This window comes from Asparagus officinalis, chromosome 5 (genome assembly GCF_001876935.1).
Source record: "Asparagus officinalis chromosome 5, Aspof.V1, whole genome shotgun sequence".
Classification (NCBI taxonomy): domain Eukaryota; kingdom Viridiplantae; phylum Streptophyta; class Magnoliopsida; order Asparagales; family Asparagaceae; genus Asparagus; species Asparagus officinalis.
In genome coordinates, this window is record NC_033798.1 from 109242945 (window position 1) to 109258017 (window position 15073).

Here is a 15073-nt window from a genome sequence, read left to right on the forward strand (position 1 = left end):
ACAAATAAGCAAAGTCGGATTTCTCATTCATGATAAGCTTTTCTGCCTGAACGGCGTTGGTTACATGGTGACTCTCGTAACCAATTACAATTGACTCGAAGTCATTCAGGATTAAGCTGTCACCGTACTCCGGCTCGCTGTCTGCCTCATTGCCACTCTCCAGTTCTTCTGCTGGTGGCTGGTCGGGGTCCTGGTACAGCAGAGAGTCCGCGAAGTAGTTTTTGACGCCTTTAAAGGGGTGCTTGTCGGCCACTACTGTTCTTACCCGCTCGTAATCGTCCACGTACTTCAAGCACTGGTGTAATGTGGACGGCACGATCCGGTTGCCGTGAATCCACTAGGTTAATTGAGATTGATTAGGCACGATCTTTAGACCTTGAAAGAGGCTTTAGATTAATTTAGGCTAATTCACCCTTTCTAGATTAAACCAACACCAAGAATTGAAATAATTCATCATTGAACACCTAAGTTGTGGTGATAACCCAATCCTAGTCCTTCATTATATTGAATTCCATCCGATTAGTTGTTTATTTTATTTTATTTTATTTAATCTCTTCTAATTCACTCATTGATTTAGCTAGTTGAATAACGTGAGATTTGGTAATTAACTCTAGTCCCTGTGGGATCGACCTTGATAGCTACAACGAGTCTGTGCGCTTGCAGATTTTGCCCATCAAGTTTTTGGCTCCGTTGCCGGGGACTACGGTGTTAATATTGAGTGCTTACGTTATTAAGCTAGACTAGATTTTTTTTTCTCTTTGCTTCTCACTTTCTTTTATGCAAGGGAATCAAACAGAAGTAAACGACGAAAACAATCCTGAACTATCGGTGACTCTTGCAAACATAAGAAGGTCTATAAGGGAGCAAAGGAACACAGAACAAGCTACGATGGGAGATCAAAATCAGCTTCTTAAGGATTTCGCAGCCCCAAATTCTCAAGGCACACAGTCAAGCATTACAAGGCCCAATGTTGAAGCTAATAACTTTGAGCTGAAACCATCACTGCTCTCAATGGTTCAACAGAATCAGTTTGGAGGAGGTGCTACTGAAGACCCTAACCTCCACCTGTCAATTTTCTTGGAGTATTGTGACACTTTGAAACTTAATGGAGTGACCAATGATGCTATTCGACTCAGATTATTTCCGTTCTCTCTAAGGGACAAGGCTAGGGCTTGGTTGCACTCATTGCCAGCTGGGTCCATCACCACTTGGGATCAATTGTCCAGAGCGTTTCTTGCAAAGTATTTTCCTCCAAGTAAAACAGCACAGATGAGGAACCAGATCACAAGCTTTGTACAGAAGGAAGGAGAGTCACTTTATGAAGCTTGGGAACGCTACAAGGAATTATTGAGGATGTGCCCTCACCATGGACTGGAGAAGTGGTTAATTGTTCACACCTTCTACAACGGGCTCACTTACAACACACGGATGACTGTTGATGCTGCTACAGGAGGAGCTTTGATGAACAAAACAATAGACGAGGCATACACTCTCATTGAAGACATGGCTCAGAATCACTATCAATGGGCGAACGAGCGTGCTCCTCAGACATCAAAAGGAGGCAAGTATGAAATAGATGCTTTAGACCATATATCCTCTAAAGTTGATGCTTTATTTAAGAAAGTTGAAGGCTTGAGTATTAATTCTGTGGCGTCTACTTCAATTTCATGTGAGATATGTGGCTATGTGGGTCATTCTGCACTTCAATGTCAATTAGGAAACCCCCCATCCATTGATACTTCTGGTAATGAGCAAGTTAACTATGTTAATAACTTTAATCAGAAGGGAGACCCATTCTCCAACACTTATAATCCTGGGTGGAGGAATCATCCTAATTTTTCTTATAGAAACCCACCTGGAAATTCCATGCCCGCATCTAATTTTGGTCCACCTGGTTTTCGTGCTCCTCAATCCAATTTCCCTTCTCAAAAGTCAAATTTGGAAAATATGATGGAGAAGTTTGTGATGACTCAATCAAAATTGAATGAAGAATTTAAGCAACAACTACAAACCACGAATGAGGTAGTAAAACAATTGGCCTCTAAGATGGATTCCCTAGCTACGCATAACAAGATGTTAGAGACACAAATCACTCAATTAGCGCAAAATGCTAGCTCTTCCTCTAGGCCTCAGGCATGCTACCTGAACAACCTGAGACGAATCCCAGAGGTCATGTGTATGCTATAACCCTTAGGAGTGGAAAACAATACGAGGAACGTAAGATGAAGGAAAATGATGGGGGAGATGGTCATCATGAAGAGAAAACTAAAATTGTGATAGATGTGGATAATGAGACCCAGATACAGGAAGAAGAAAAAGTTGAGAAATATGTGGCCCCCGCTCCTTACAAGCCTCCTCTACCCTTTCCCCAAAGGTTAGCTAAGGCTAAGTTAGAAAAACAGTTCGGAAAATTTTTGGAGATTTTGAAAAAGTTGCACATCAATATCCCGTTCATTGAAGCTATCTCTCAAATACCTTCTTGTGCTAAGTTCTTGAAAGAGATCCTATCTAACAAAAAGAAGTTGGAAGAATACGAGACTGTGGCCCTTACTGAGGAGTGTAGTGCTATCATCCAGAATAAGCTGCCTCCTAAGCTTAAGGATCCAGGTTCATTTTCTATTCCTTGTGTTATTGGTAATGTCTCTATTAACCGTGCTTTGTGTGATTTAGGTGCAAGCGTAAGTTTGATGCCAATGTCCATCTATAAGAAGCTTGGCATAGGAGATTTGAAGCCAACCACGATATCACTCCAACTGGCGGATCGATCGGTAAAATATCCGGTAGGTATACTTGAAGATGTACCTATCCAGGTCGGTAAGTTCTTTATCCCGGTTGATTTCGTTATTTTAGAAATGGAAGAAGATTCTAACATACCAATTATATTAGGAAGACCCTTCCTTGCTACTGCAGGTGCTATAATTGATGTTAAAAATGGAAGGCTTTCTCTAAATATTGGAGGGGAGACAGTAGAATTTGATTTAAGCAATACTATGAAACTCCCTCTAACTGATAAAATTTGTTACAGGGTCGACGTCATTGACAAGTGTACACATGAGCAATTTGCAAACAATAACTCAGCGGATCCACTTGAGAAATGTTTGGTAAGTGATGGTTCAATAAATGATGAAGACCCTGAGGTAGCCGCGTATGCTCAATCTTTAGAATCAACATCAACTGCTCCACTTCGAAATGCAAAGCTTGAAAGATTGATGCTAGAGCCAAAAGGTTCTATTTGTGAAGAGGATAATGCACCAAAGGTAGAATTAAAACCCCTCCCTTCCTCTTTAAGGTATGAATTTCTTGGCCCTGATTTTACTTATCCTGTGATTGTGAATGCATGTCTGAATGAAAATGAAACTGATAAGTTGCTTAGAACACTTAGGATGCATCGCAAGGTCATAGGATACACCATGAACGACATTAAGGGAATTAATCAATCAATTTGCATGCATAGAATTCTCTTGGAAGATGATCATAAACCCTCTATAGAACACCAACGTAGATTAAATCCTAACATGAAAGAAGTGGTTAAAAAGAAAGTGCTTAAGCTACTAGATTCTGGGGTAATCTATCCTATTTCTGATAGTGAATGGGTTAGCCCGGTTCATGTGGTTCCTAAAAAGGGAGGTGTGACCGTAGTTAAGAATGCAAATAACGAACTTATCCCTACTAGGATGGTTACGGGTTGGAGGATGTGTATTGATTATAGGAAATTGAACAAGGCAACCCGAAAAGATTATTTTTCACTTCCCTTTATAGACCAGATGTTGGAAAGGTTGGCTAGGCATTCATATTTTTGTTATTTAGATGGTTATTCAGGATTTTTCCAAATTCCTATCCATCCTAGTGACCAGGAAAAGACCACTTTTACATGTCCCTATAAGACCTTTGCTTATAGGCGCATGCCTTTTGGTCTTTGCAATGCCCCCGCCACTTTTCAACGATGTATGATGGCCATTTTCTCTGATTTTATAGAGGATATTATGGACGTGTTTATGGATGACTTCTCCGTGTATGGAACTACTTTTGATGGTTGTTTATCTAACTTGTCTCGAGTGTTGCAGCGTTGCGAAGAAGTTAATTTAGTCCTAAATTGGGAGAAATATCATTTTATGGTAAGGGATGGAATAGTTCTAGGGCACAAGGTATCCGAGCGCGGAATTAAGGTTGATCAATCAAAAGTGGAAGTCATTGAAAAATTACCTCCACCAACGTCGGTTAGGGGAGTAAGAAGTTTCTTGGGACATGCCGGTTTCTATCGGCGTTTCATCAAAGATTTCTCAAAAATTTCAAAACCCTTAACTAACATTCTTCTTAAAGATGCTACATTTGATTTCACTGATGAATGTCTTGATGCTTTTTGCAGGTTAAAAGAAGTATTGATAACAGCTCCTATTATGCAACCGCCGGACTGGAATCTCCCATTTGAAGTCATGACTGATGCAAGTGATTATGCGGTTGGTGCTGTGTTGGGCCAAAGGAAGAACAAGATAGTTCATGCAATTTATTATGCTAGTCGCACTCTTGATGAAGCCCAAGTTAACTACGCTACCACTGAAAAGGAGCTATTAGCAGTTGTATTCGCCTTTGACAAGTTCAGGTCTTACTTAGTGGGTTCCAAAGTCATCGTTTATACCGATCATTCCGCCATCAAATATCTTTTGAGCAAGCAAGATGCCAAGCCTAGGTTGATCCGATGGATACTACTTTTGCAAGAATTTGACCTAGAGATCAAGGACAAGAAAGGGACAGAAAATTTGGTGGCAGACCATTTGTCGAGGATGAAGCAAGAATCACAAGATAAGGAGGATGAACTACCGATCGACGACTCTTTCGATGATCAATTGTTAGCCATAGAAAGATTGGATGCACCATGGTATGCGGACTTCGTCAATTACATAGTGTGTGGAGTCTTACCTCCGGATCTGAGCTATCAACAGAAGAAGAAGTTCTTTGCTGACTTGAAATATTATTTTTGGGATGAACCGTTTCTATACAAACGGTGTGTTGATGGGATGTTCAGAAGGTGTATTCCTGAAGATGAGGTTGCCAGTATTCTCCATCATTGTCACTCATCTTCCTACGGGGGACATGCAAGCACTTCAAAGACAGCTGCAAAAGTTTTACAATCAGGTTTCTATTGGCCGAGTCTTTTCCGGGATACAAATCAGTTTGTGAAATCTTGTGATAATTGTCAGAGGACCGGGAACATTTCGAAGCGACATGAGATGCCTTTACACTCCATCTTGGAAATTGAGGTCTTTGATGTGTGGGGCATAGATTTCATGGGACCGTTTCCGTCATCGTGTAACAACAAGTTCATTTTAGTGGCGGTGGACTACGTCTCCAAATGGGTAGAAGCGATAGCATCCCCCACCAACGATGCTAAAGTTGTTGTGAAACTATTCAAGAACGTTATTTTTCCAAGATTTGGGGTGCCACGGACGGTAATCAGTGATGGAGGTTCACACTTCATTGAAAGAAAATTCGAAGCTCTTTTAAGACAATATAGGGTCACCCATAAGGTTGCCACGCCATATCATCCTCAAACTAGTGGTCAAGTGGAGGTTTCGAATCGTGAAATCAAGAGTATCTTGGAGAAAACAGTTAATCGTTCGAGAAAGGACTGGTCTATGAAACTCACGGATGCCTTATGGGCCTATCGAACTGCCTACAAAACACCCATAGGTATGACACCATTCAAATTGGTATATGGCAAATCGTGTCATCTCCCAGTTGAGTTAGAGCATAAGGCGTATTGGGCTATCAAACTGCTCAATTTCGATATGAAGACCGCAGGTGAGAAAAGAAAGCTTCAACTTCATGAGCTAGATGAGCTACGATTAGATTCCTATGAGAATGCTCGCATTTATAAAGAAAAGACTAAACGATGGCACGACAAGAATATTCTTCGAAGAGAGTTTAATCAAGGAGATATGGTGCTACTTTTCAACTCTCGTTTGAAGCTTTTTCCGGGCAAACTCAAATCTCGGTGGTCCGGACCTTTTCAAGTCCGTGAGGTTTTTCCTAGTGGAGTTGTTGAAGTTTGGAGTGAAACAACGGGATCTTTCAAGGTGAATGGGCAACGATTGAAGCATTACATTGTAGGGGAACAACACGAGAAAGGGGTCACTTATACCCTTTCCGATCCCCCTTCGTCGGATAATTAAGCGCAAAAAGGGGTCGAGCTCAAGACCATAAACGAGCGCTTCTTGGGAGGCAACCCAAGTTTTCATCCATTTTATTTATCTTATTTTATTTTATTTTATTTTATTTTATTTTTTTAGGCAATTGGATCGGCATAAATTTAACTTATAACATTTTCAATCATGCAGGTGAGGAGAAGGGAGAACAATTCTTTCAAAAAAAAAAAACTGCAGAAAAAAGAGTTGAAATGGGATAACAGACTCTACCACACCCATACACCACACCCACGGTCCACTAGGAAAAAAGATACAGACTTACCAACACCTGGGTATGCCACACCCGTCATAGTTCGAAAAAAAAAAAAACCTCTTCTTCCATCCCCGCTGATCTAGTATCAAAACTCCTTCCCCTTCTCTTTCGTTCCAAATCATTCAGCCCCCCCCCCCCATCCACAAATCACCGCGCCCCATCCACTTATCTTCGACCTCCGACCACGAACCCGACCAACCTCGTCTTCCCCTCTATCGCCGGCCTTCCACACCGCCGCTTCCAGACACCAACTCGACGCCGCCTCCCTCAAGCCAAGCTCAGCGCCGCCGTTCTCATCTCTCAACACCTGATCCCCCAAACTCCGCCTTCACCCTTCACCATCATCTCCGACCGCCGCCCCCTTTTTCATCGCTGATTACCACTGGAACTCCGCCCCATCTCAGTTCAACGCCGCCCTGACCCCCTCTCCTCCTTTATCACGGCGACCAACTTCTCACCTCTTCAAGCCGACATCCTCAAACCACCGCTGCTCATCTCCTCAATGCTCACCACGCTGGCTCACCTCTCCGATCAGCAACCAACCGCCACCATACTTCGTCGTCATCAGCCACCCCATCCTTCACCATCTTCGAACCAGCACCTACCGCCGATTCATCTCCTCTTTTACCACTGATTCGAACAGCCGCTCCATCTTCTTCGACCTCAGATTCTACCCTCCCCAAAGGACTGAGCCGCTCCAACCTCATACTAGATGAAAGGGATTATATGAACTAGTGGAATGGAAAAGAAAAAAATCTACTGATGAGTTTGAGCTAGGACCAGTTCCCCCTTTAAGACCAGTTGACAGGTTTGGATTTGTTAAACAGGACCAGACTAACTCGCAGGAAGGCTCAGCTAAAAGCAAACCCATCAATGAACATGAGAGGGAAGAAAGGAGAATTAGGAAATGGAGAAAAATGATAGGTGTTGGTGGGAGAGATTGGAAACATTATGTCAGAAGAAAACCTAATGTTGTTAAACGGTGTATCAGGAAGGGGATTCCTGATTGTTTGAGGGGACTTGTTTGGCGGTTGATTTCTGGAAGTCGCGACCTCCTGCTTATGAATCCTGGAGCTTTTGAGAAACTTGTGATATGTGAAACATCTGCATCAGAATTGGACATAATTAGAGACATTTGGCGAACTTTTCCTTCACATGTCTTCTTTCAACAGAGACATGGGCCAGGTCAAAGATGAGTCGCTCACTGTTCAGAATAAATCTTATGCGCGACCAACCAATTTAGTGGCTTAAAGTATCAAAGGAGAGGAAGAAATACCCGACGGAGCATTTGCTGTTCTGACCAGTGAGTAGGTACATCCGCTGCACCCTTGCACTCATTTCTATCTTATTACATTGAGGACAATGTAGATCTTAAGCTTGGGGGTGTGGGTTGTTTATGCATTGATTGCTGTCGATAATTGCCTGTTTTTCTTTTATTTTAGTTCTTCTTTTACTTTGTTTCTAAAAAAACCAAAAAAAAAAACAAAATAGGGAAATGATCTCCTGATGATGACATGAATCGTTAACCTTTATCGATCATTGAACTAGATAGATGCTCATTAATTGGGACTTGACAACTTCTTATAACATCTTTCAATTGATTCTAAAATGCTTTTGATTGCAAGTTAACAATATGGGAGAACCAGACTTGAATGTTCTCTTTTCTTATAGGTTTTAGCATTTATGTGGCTAGCGTCATAACCATTACTCTATTGAGACAAGAGGGGAATTAAATTTGGTAGACAAATAAAACCCGTGAGATTTTGAGCCTGAAATTGGATGCATTACATATCCAATCATTATTTTCTTTTCTTGTGTGATATTCTCCAATGGTGTAGGATACTAGAACTTGCATTGAATCTCTTCAAGGCCACATATAACTTTTGTATGCATAAAAGGTGATTGAGGCACATTTTTGTTTATAGTCCACATTTGCCAAATAGCCTACCATGCACTATTGTTCCCTTGATTAGCCCCCTTGAGCCTATGAGCTTAATTTTTGTTGATTAAACCCACATATGTAACCTTCAAAATCCGATTTTATTCCTTACCCATTGCCTAAGCTAGTGGAGCACATTTTATGATACAATGGGTTATGTGAGTAATGTGGTGTAAGCTTGGGGGTGTGAAAGTAGGTGTTTGCTTCTTTTATACAAAAAAAAAGGAAAAAAAGAAATGAAATTGAGAAAAAAAATGAATAAAGTGTCATCTTTATGGTGTATGTAATTGCGGGTGTCAAAAGAATTTATTATGGCATACTAAAAGGAGTAGTTGGAAGAAGTTCTTTGATATATGATGGAGTTTGTGTGGATGTCATTGATCTTACTTTAAGATCAAATATTTTTCAAGTATTGCTCCACTAGTGATAGGCTTTCAACTACAATCCAAATATCTATCCTACCTTTTTACCCTAGCCCCATCTCAATTTTAGTTCTTTGGGATTGAAGCTAGTTACATGAATTTCTTTTTCCTACTTTGACTTGAGAATTGGATAGGATGGCTATCCTTGACTTGTGACGCTTGTGATCGTAAATAAATTTTGAAATGTGATTTTGTTGAGAGTTTTGGAAATTAATTTGTTAAGTCCCGATGAAAAGTATTTGTTTTGTGATATGTTTGATATTGGTTAAAGGATTGATGAGGGGGTGATCCCTACTCTATTTGGCTTCCACTCCTCCTATTTTCTTAATTGTTTATTTGCTTGAGGACAAGCAAAAGTCTAAGCTTGGGGGAGTTGATAAACACGTAAAATATGCATTATCTTAGTGTGTTTCAAGCATGATTTACGAGTGTTTGATGCAAATTTCGTGTTTAGATCAAGGATACTGTTGTGTTTTGTGTTTTTATATGTAGGTATTGTCTCAAGATTGAAAGATTTGATGATCGTTGGAAGTTATACAAGAGTTTGAAGCAACAACAAGATTTCGAAAGATTGAAAGATTTGATGATCGTTGGAAGTTATACAAGAGTTTGAAGCAACAACAAGATTTCGAATGCATAGTTCGTAAAGAAAACGGATGCACGGAAGTTATACAAGAGTTTGAAGCAACAACAAGATTTCGAATGCATAGTTCGTAAAGAAAACGGATGCACGAGTATGAAGAACTGGAATTTAGACCATGATGCAATTTGAATCAAGAAAAACTCAAAAGATGAAAGTTGTAGATATCTTCAACAGGATTCCAATGCAACTTGAATCACCTCATTCCGAGGTCGGACGCAAAAGTTATAGCCAAAATACCAAAAACTGAAGAAACAAGCACAAAATCAGCAAAACAGCCCCTACCACACCCTGGTGTGGTGCAGACCACACCGGTGGCGCGGGGATTAGTTATTTTCCAGATTTTTGGGGACATATAAATAGATGTTTTGACTTAGGGTTTTGAAATATCTTTTGTTATGTTCTCTTAGCCATCAAATAGCAATTATTTTGGAGTTCAAGTATTGAAGAAAGACACTAATTTCTTGTACAAGATTGGATTGCAAGTTCTTATTTTGAAGATTTTAATTGAAAGACGGGTTAATTCTTTCCTCTCTTTGATTTATTTCTTCTTATGATTGATTTGCATAATTATTTGATGTATTCTCTTATCCCAATCATGTGTGAGTAGATTCTTGTCTGGGATTGGGAAAGAACCCAACTTTTTGGTGATTGATGATGAATTAATATATATTCTAGGTGAAAGTTTAGATCTTTAAACTTAATTTCTAGTGTTTTAATTTTGTTGATTCGCTTGATCACCGAATTAGCAATCATAGGTAATTAATTGAAGGACTGAAAGGTGAAGATTAATACCGGATCTCTAGAAATTAAGCAGGGAGCTCGAACCACGAAAGTAGGCTAGATTCCTTAGGGATTTGATTTGGATTAGCATAAAGCTTAATGGGTTTAACTTAATCTTAATTCCACGAAAGTAGGTTAATTGAGATTAATTAGGCACGATCTTTAGACCTTGAGAGAGGCTTTAGATTAATTTAGGCTAATTCACCCTTTCTAGATTTAACCAACACCAAGAATTGAAATAATTCATCATTGAACACCTAAGTTGTGGTGATAACCCAATCCTAGTCCTTCATTATATTGAATTCCATCCGATTAGTTGTTTATTTTATTTCTTTTATTAAATCTCTTCTAATTTACTCATTGATTTAGCTAGTTGAAAACGTGAAACTTGGTAGATAACCCCTAGTCCTTGTGGGATCGACCTTGATAGCTACAACGAGTCCGTGCGCTTGCGGATTTGCCCTATCAATACGGTAGCTTACTTGATCAATCATGGTCCATCAGTTCTATTGGATTTCGGGATTCCAGAAGAGGTTTAGAGTGGAAAGAAAGTTAATCTCTCACATCTATGAGTATTTGGTTGCATGGCATATGTTCATATCAGTGATCATGTCAGGGACAAGCTAGAATCTAAGTCACAGAAGTGTACGTTCATTGGATACAACATTGATGAGTTTGTGTATCGTATTTGGGATGAGAAGAACATGAAAATTATCAGGAGCAGAGATGTGATATTCAATGAAGAGATGATATACAAGAACAGAGACAATGCCAAGGATAGACAAAGCAGTGGGAGTAGCACTAAGGATGCAGGTGGATCTGAGTATATGGATTTGGAGGAACTTCCAGATGGGAGAGACAGTGTTAGTTCTGACTGAAGAACGGAGGAGACTCCAGGTGTAGAGACTACTACCCATGACATGGAGCTTAGGAGATCATCTAGGGTATCCAAACCGAATCCTAGATATCTTTCGTTTCTAGATTATTTGCTCTTGATAGATGGCGGAGAATCGGAGTTCTATGAGGAGGCTATGCAAGTTAGTGAATCTCAACAGTGGGAGTAGGTGATGTAAGAAGAGATGGATTCTCTCCTCTCGAACGAGACATGAGAGTTAGCTCAGCTACCTGCATAGAAGAAAGCCTTATATAATAAATGAGTCTATCGGGTCAAGCATGAGAGTGATGGAAGCAAGAGGTACAATGCCAGATTAGTTGTGAAAGGGTTCTAACAACGGGAAGGAGTGGATTATACGAAAATATTTCTCCCCATCATGAAGCTTACAACCATCAGAGTGGTGTTAAGCTTAGTAGATGCTGAAAATCTCTATCTTGAGTAGTTGGATGTGAAGAATGCCTTTCTTCATGGTAACTTAGATGAAGAAATCAACATAAAGCAACTTGTTGGCTTCATTGAGAAAGGAAAGGAAGAAATGGTGTGTAGACTTAAGAAGAGCTTATATGGTTTAAAACAGGTTCCGAGACAATGATACAAGAAGTTCGATAACTTCATGTAGAGCAATAACTATGGAAGATGCAATTCAGATCATTGTTGCTACTTCAAGAGGTCTGAGTCCAGCTATATCGTGTTATTATTGTATGTTAATGACATGTTAGTTGCAAGACTGTGTTTAGAGGAGATAAACAAATTGAAGAAGCAATTGGCGAAAGAGCTTGCTATGAAAGATCTGACTGCAACGAAGCAAATTCTTAGGATGCGAATCAGTCGAGATGAAGCTGAAGGAACGTTGAAGTTGAGTCAAACTGAATACATCGAGATGGATCTTGCTATGAAAGATCTGACTACAGTGAAGCAAATTCTTGGGATGCGAATCAGTCGAGATGAAGCTGAAGGGACGTTAAAGTTGAGTCAAACTGAATACATCGAGAAGGTACTTCAGAGATTCAACATAGAGAATGTTAGCCCATCGACACGCCCCTTGGAAGTCAATTCAAGCCATCTGAGGAGCAATCACCCAAGACAGATGCAGAAGAGGAGCACATGAGTAGGGTGCCATACTCATCAGCCATTAGTAGCCTTATGTATGCGATGGTTTGTACGAGGCAGGATATCGTCCATGCTGTGAGAGTTATGAGCAGGTTTGCAAGCAATCTAGGAAAGCAATATTGGGAGGTCGTGAAGTGGATATTGCGTTACTTGAGAGGGACTACGAATATGTCATTGTGTTTCAGGAGGAAAGAATTGGTACTACGGAGATACGTGGATGTAAATTTCACTGGTGATCATGATACGAGGCGAAGTACCATGATGTATAATTATACCTTAGCGTCGACAGCAGTGAGCTGGGTCTCACATTTGCAGAAGATAGTAACATTGTCCACAACTGAGGCAGAATATGTCATAGTGACTGAAGCCAGCAAGGAGATGATTTAGTTGACTGGGTGTCTGGAAGAGTTGGGTTTGAAACAGGGGAACAACGTTCTTTATTATGATAGCCAGAGTACTATACACCTTGCCAAGAATCCAATATATCATGTCAAAATGAAGCAGATCGACGTACATTACAACTTCATACGATTGCTGATAGAGGATGACAAGTTACGACTGGAGAAAATTTTGGGGAGCCAAAATCATGCGGACATGTTGACAAAAGCAGTAACCATTAACAAACTGGAGTTGTGCGCAACTTCAGTTGGCCTTCACGCGTAGGAGATGAAGGTGGAGACACACTAAGAGGATAGGAGGGATCGCCGAGATGATATTGATTGAAAAATGGACTTTTTCGGGTAGGAGAAGATGCTTGCAAAGATGGCGAGAGTTCGGGAGAGCTCGTTGATGACGGTTTGGTCTCCAAGTGGGAGATTGCTAGTTCCGAGAAGTGAACCCAAACCTAGATCAAAATCAACAAAACTGGAAAACTCAACATCGATCAACTGACATGCATGGATCGGTCGACTGAATTGACTGCAGGTTACTGAGAAGGAAAATCCGCTCTGGTCGGTTGATCGAAGCAGTGACACTGGTCGACTGATGTGAAGCCAAGAATAATTACAGGAGTTTCGGGTCAGTCGACCGACGGGCTTGCCCCCGTTGACCGATAACTTGCACGAGAAGCAGATTGTAGGAAAACGTTCTGGTCGGTCAAACGATGCGATGCTATAGGTCAACCGATGTCGGATTTTCCAGATTCCTGACTCGGGTTGGAAACTGTTTTGGGCTGGGATACTACATATACGTTGAACGTTTTAGAGTTTATATGACATACGAAAAAGAGGGTTTTTGAGAGGACTTTGAGAGAGAAATCTCAAAGAGAGAAAAGCCTATTTGCGAGAATTGTAATCTTCTTCAATTAATCAAAACTTTCTGGTGTGGCTCCTGAGGAGGTAGACACGTTTGCCGAACCTCGTTAAATCTGGTGTTTTCTTCTTTTGTTCTTTATTTCCTACAAGTTTTTCTTTTATTTGTTGTGATTTCTTGCTTGCTTACTTTCCACGCAAGATCCAGAAGAGCACGGGTTGTGTGTTCAACCCCAACACATGGGACATATAAGGAGACAGCAAAGCCGACAAACAAACATTTCCCTATAAGGACTTCGAAGCTCGGTTTCGTCACCGTACAAAAAAGGAGGAAAATCAACTATAATCCCGTTCAACCTGAAATATCATTCGAATCAATTCATCCCCTGTAGTTTCTTGTTTTAATTTCCATTATCTTTGAAATCATAAATCGCTTTTGTTCCGTAATTATCTTATCACAGAGAGAAAATAATGGATACATTAAGCGTTACAGAGAAATAACCTTTTGGTTTGTCTGAGATTGCGAAGCTTGCAGTATGTTCTAGACGATGCAGCAGCCATGCGTGATCAGCAGAACCTCCGTGGCTTCCACTGGACCACTTTTCCGAAGAAAACTCGGCATAGTAATACATGATGACATGATCATGTACACCTCGCCAAATAGAAGATTCTACATACTTTAAGATAAATTTTGAGAATGGATAGTACTAAGTAAAAGAAGAGAAACTGTCATACGAGGTTCGCTTGTTTGACGAGGTTCGTCTGTCATACGAGGTTCGCTCGATCGACGAGGTTCGTATGTTATACGAGGTTCGCCTGTTTGATTATGTTCGCTCGTTCGACGAGGTTCGTCTGTCATACGAGGTTCGCTTGTTTGACGACGTTCGTTTGTCAAACGAGGTTCGTCTGATTTGCTGAGACGTGACCCTCGCGTTTCGTAGCAACGCGTCCATTGATTGTCTCGTATTCAGCAGTTACTGCATGCAGCAGTTACAACAGCATTAAGAGCAATTTAATGCATTGATGTTATAATCTTAATTGCCATTAAGAATTGTAACAGTCACATTAATGGCTAATGACTCTTGAGCTGGCCTTAGAGGCCTATAAATAGCGCCCTTGGGCAGCTCTTGGTTGAAGATGGAAACTCTCTCGCGAGCGTGGAATACGAACGTCAGTATAGAATACGAACGTCGGAATACCCACACGAGCTTGGAATACGAACGTCAGATTCACGTTGTTATTGTGCTGTTGCTGCAGAAACTGTGCCCGCGGGAACCCTAAAATCGAAAGGTTTTGAACCATAAGGTTCTGAGATCGATGAGATCTTTTGCCTTGACCGAAAGGTCTTATAGATCGAGGAGATCTTGACAGTACTGGGTTAGTGCACACCAGAGTACTATACTGCTATTTCTGGAAGCAGTTTGGCCTTGAGATCCTTGCACCGGAGTAAGCCAAATATTGCTTTAAGCACAGCGTTTCACAAACCCACAGCAGTTAATTGAAACATTTAAAATAACAACACATCATCCTTCACTGTTCAATTCCAGATTTATTCTCAATTTCCAACATTGTATGGGA

General features: G+C 40.6%; 1 protein-coding gene across 1 annotated transcript; it reads left to right on the forward strand.

The window, feature by feature from the left end:
- Positions 889–2187, forward strand: LOC109842344. The gene has a single exon (XM_020411233.1). The coding sequence runs from the start codon at positions 889–891 to the stop codon at positions 2185–2187; it is 1299 nt and encodes a 432-aa protein (XP_020266822.1).

Bases quoted from the DNA above. Each gene is read 5' to 3' on its own strand.
- LOC109842344 (XM_020411233.1), top strand. From the start codon at position 889: ATGGGAGATCAAAATCAGCTTCTTAAGGATTTCGCAGCCCCAAATTCT.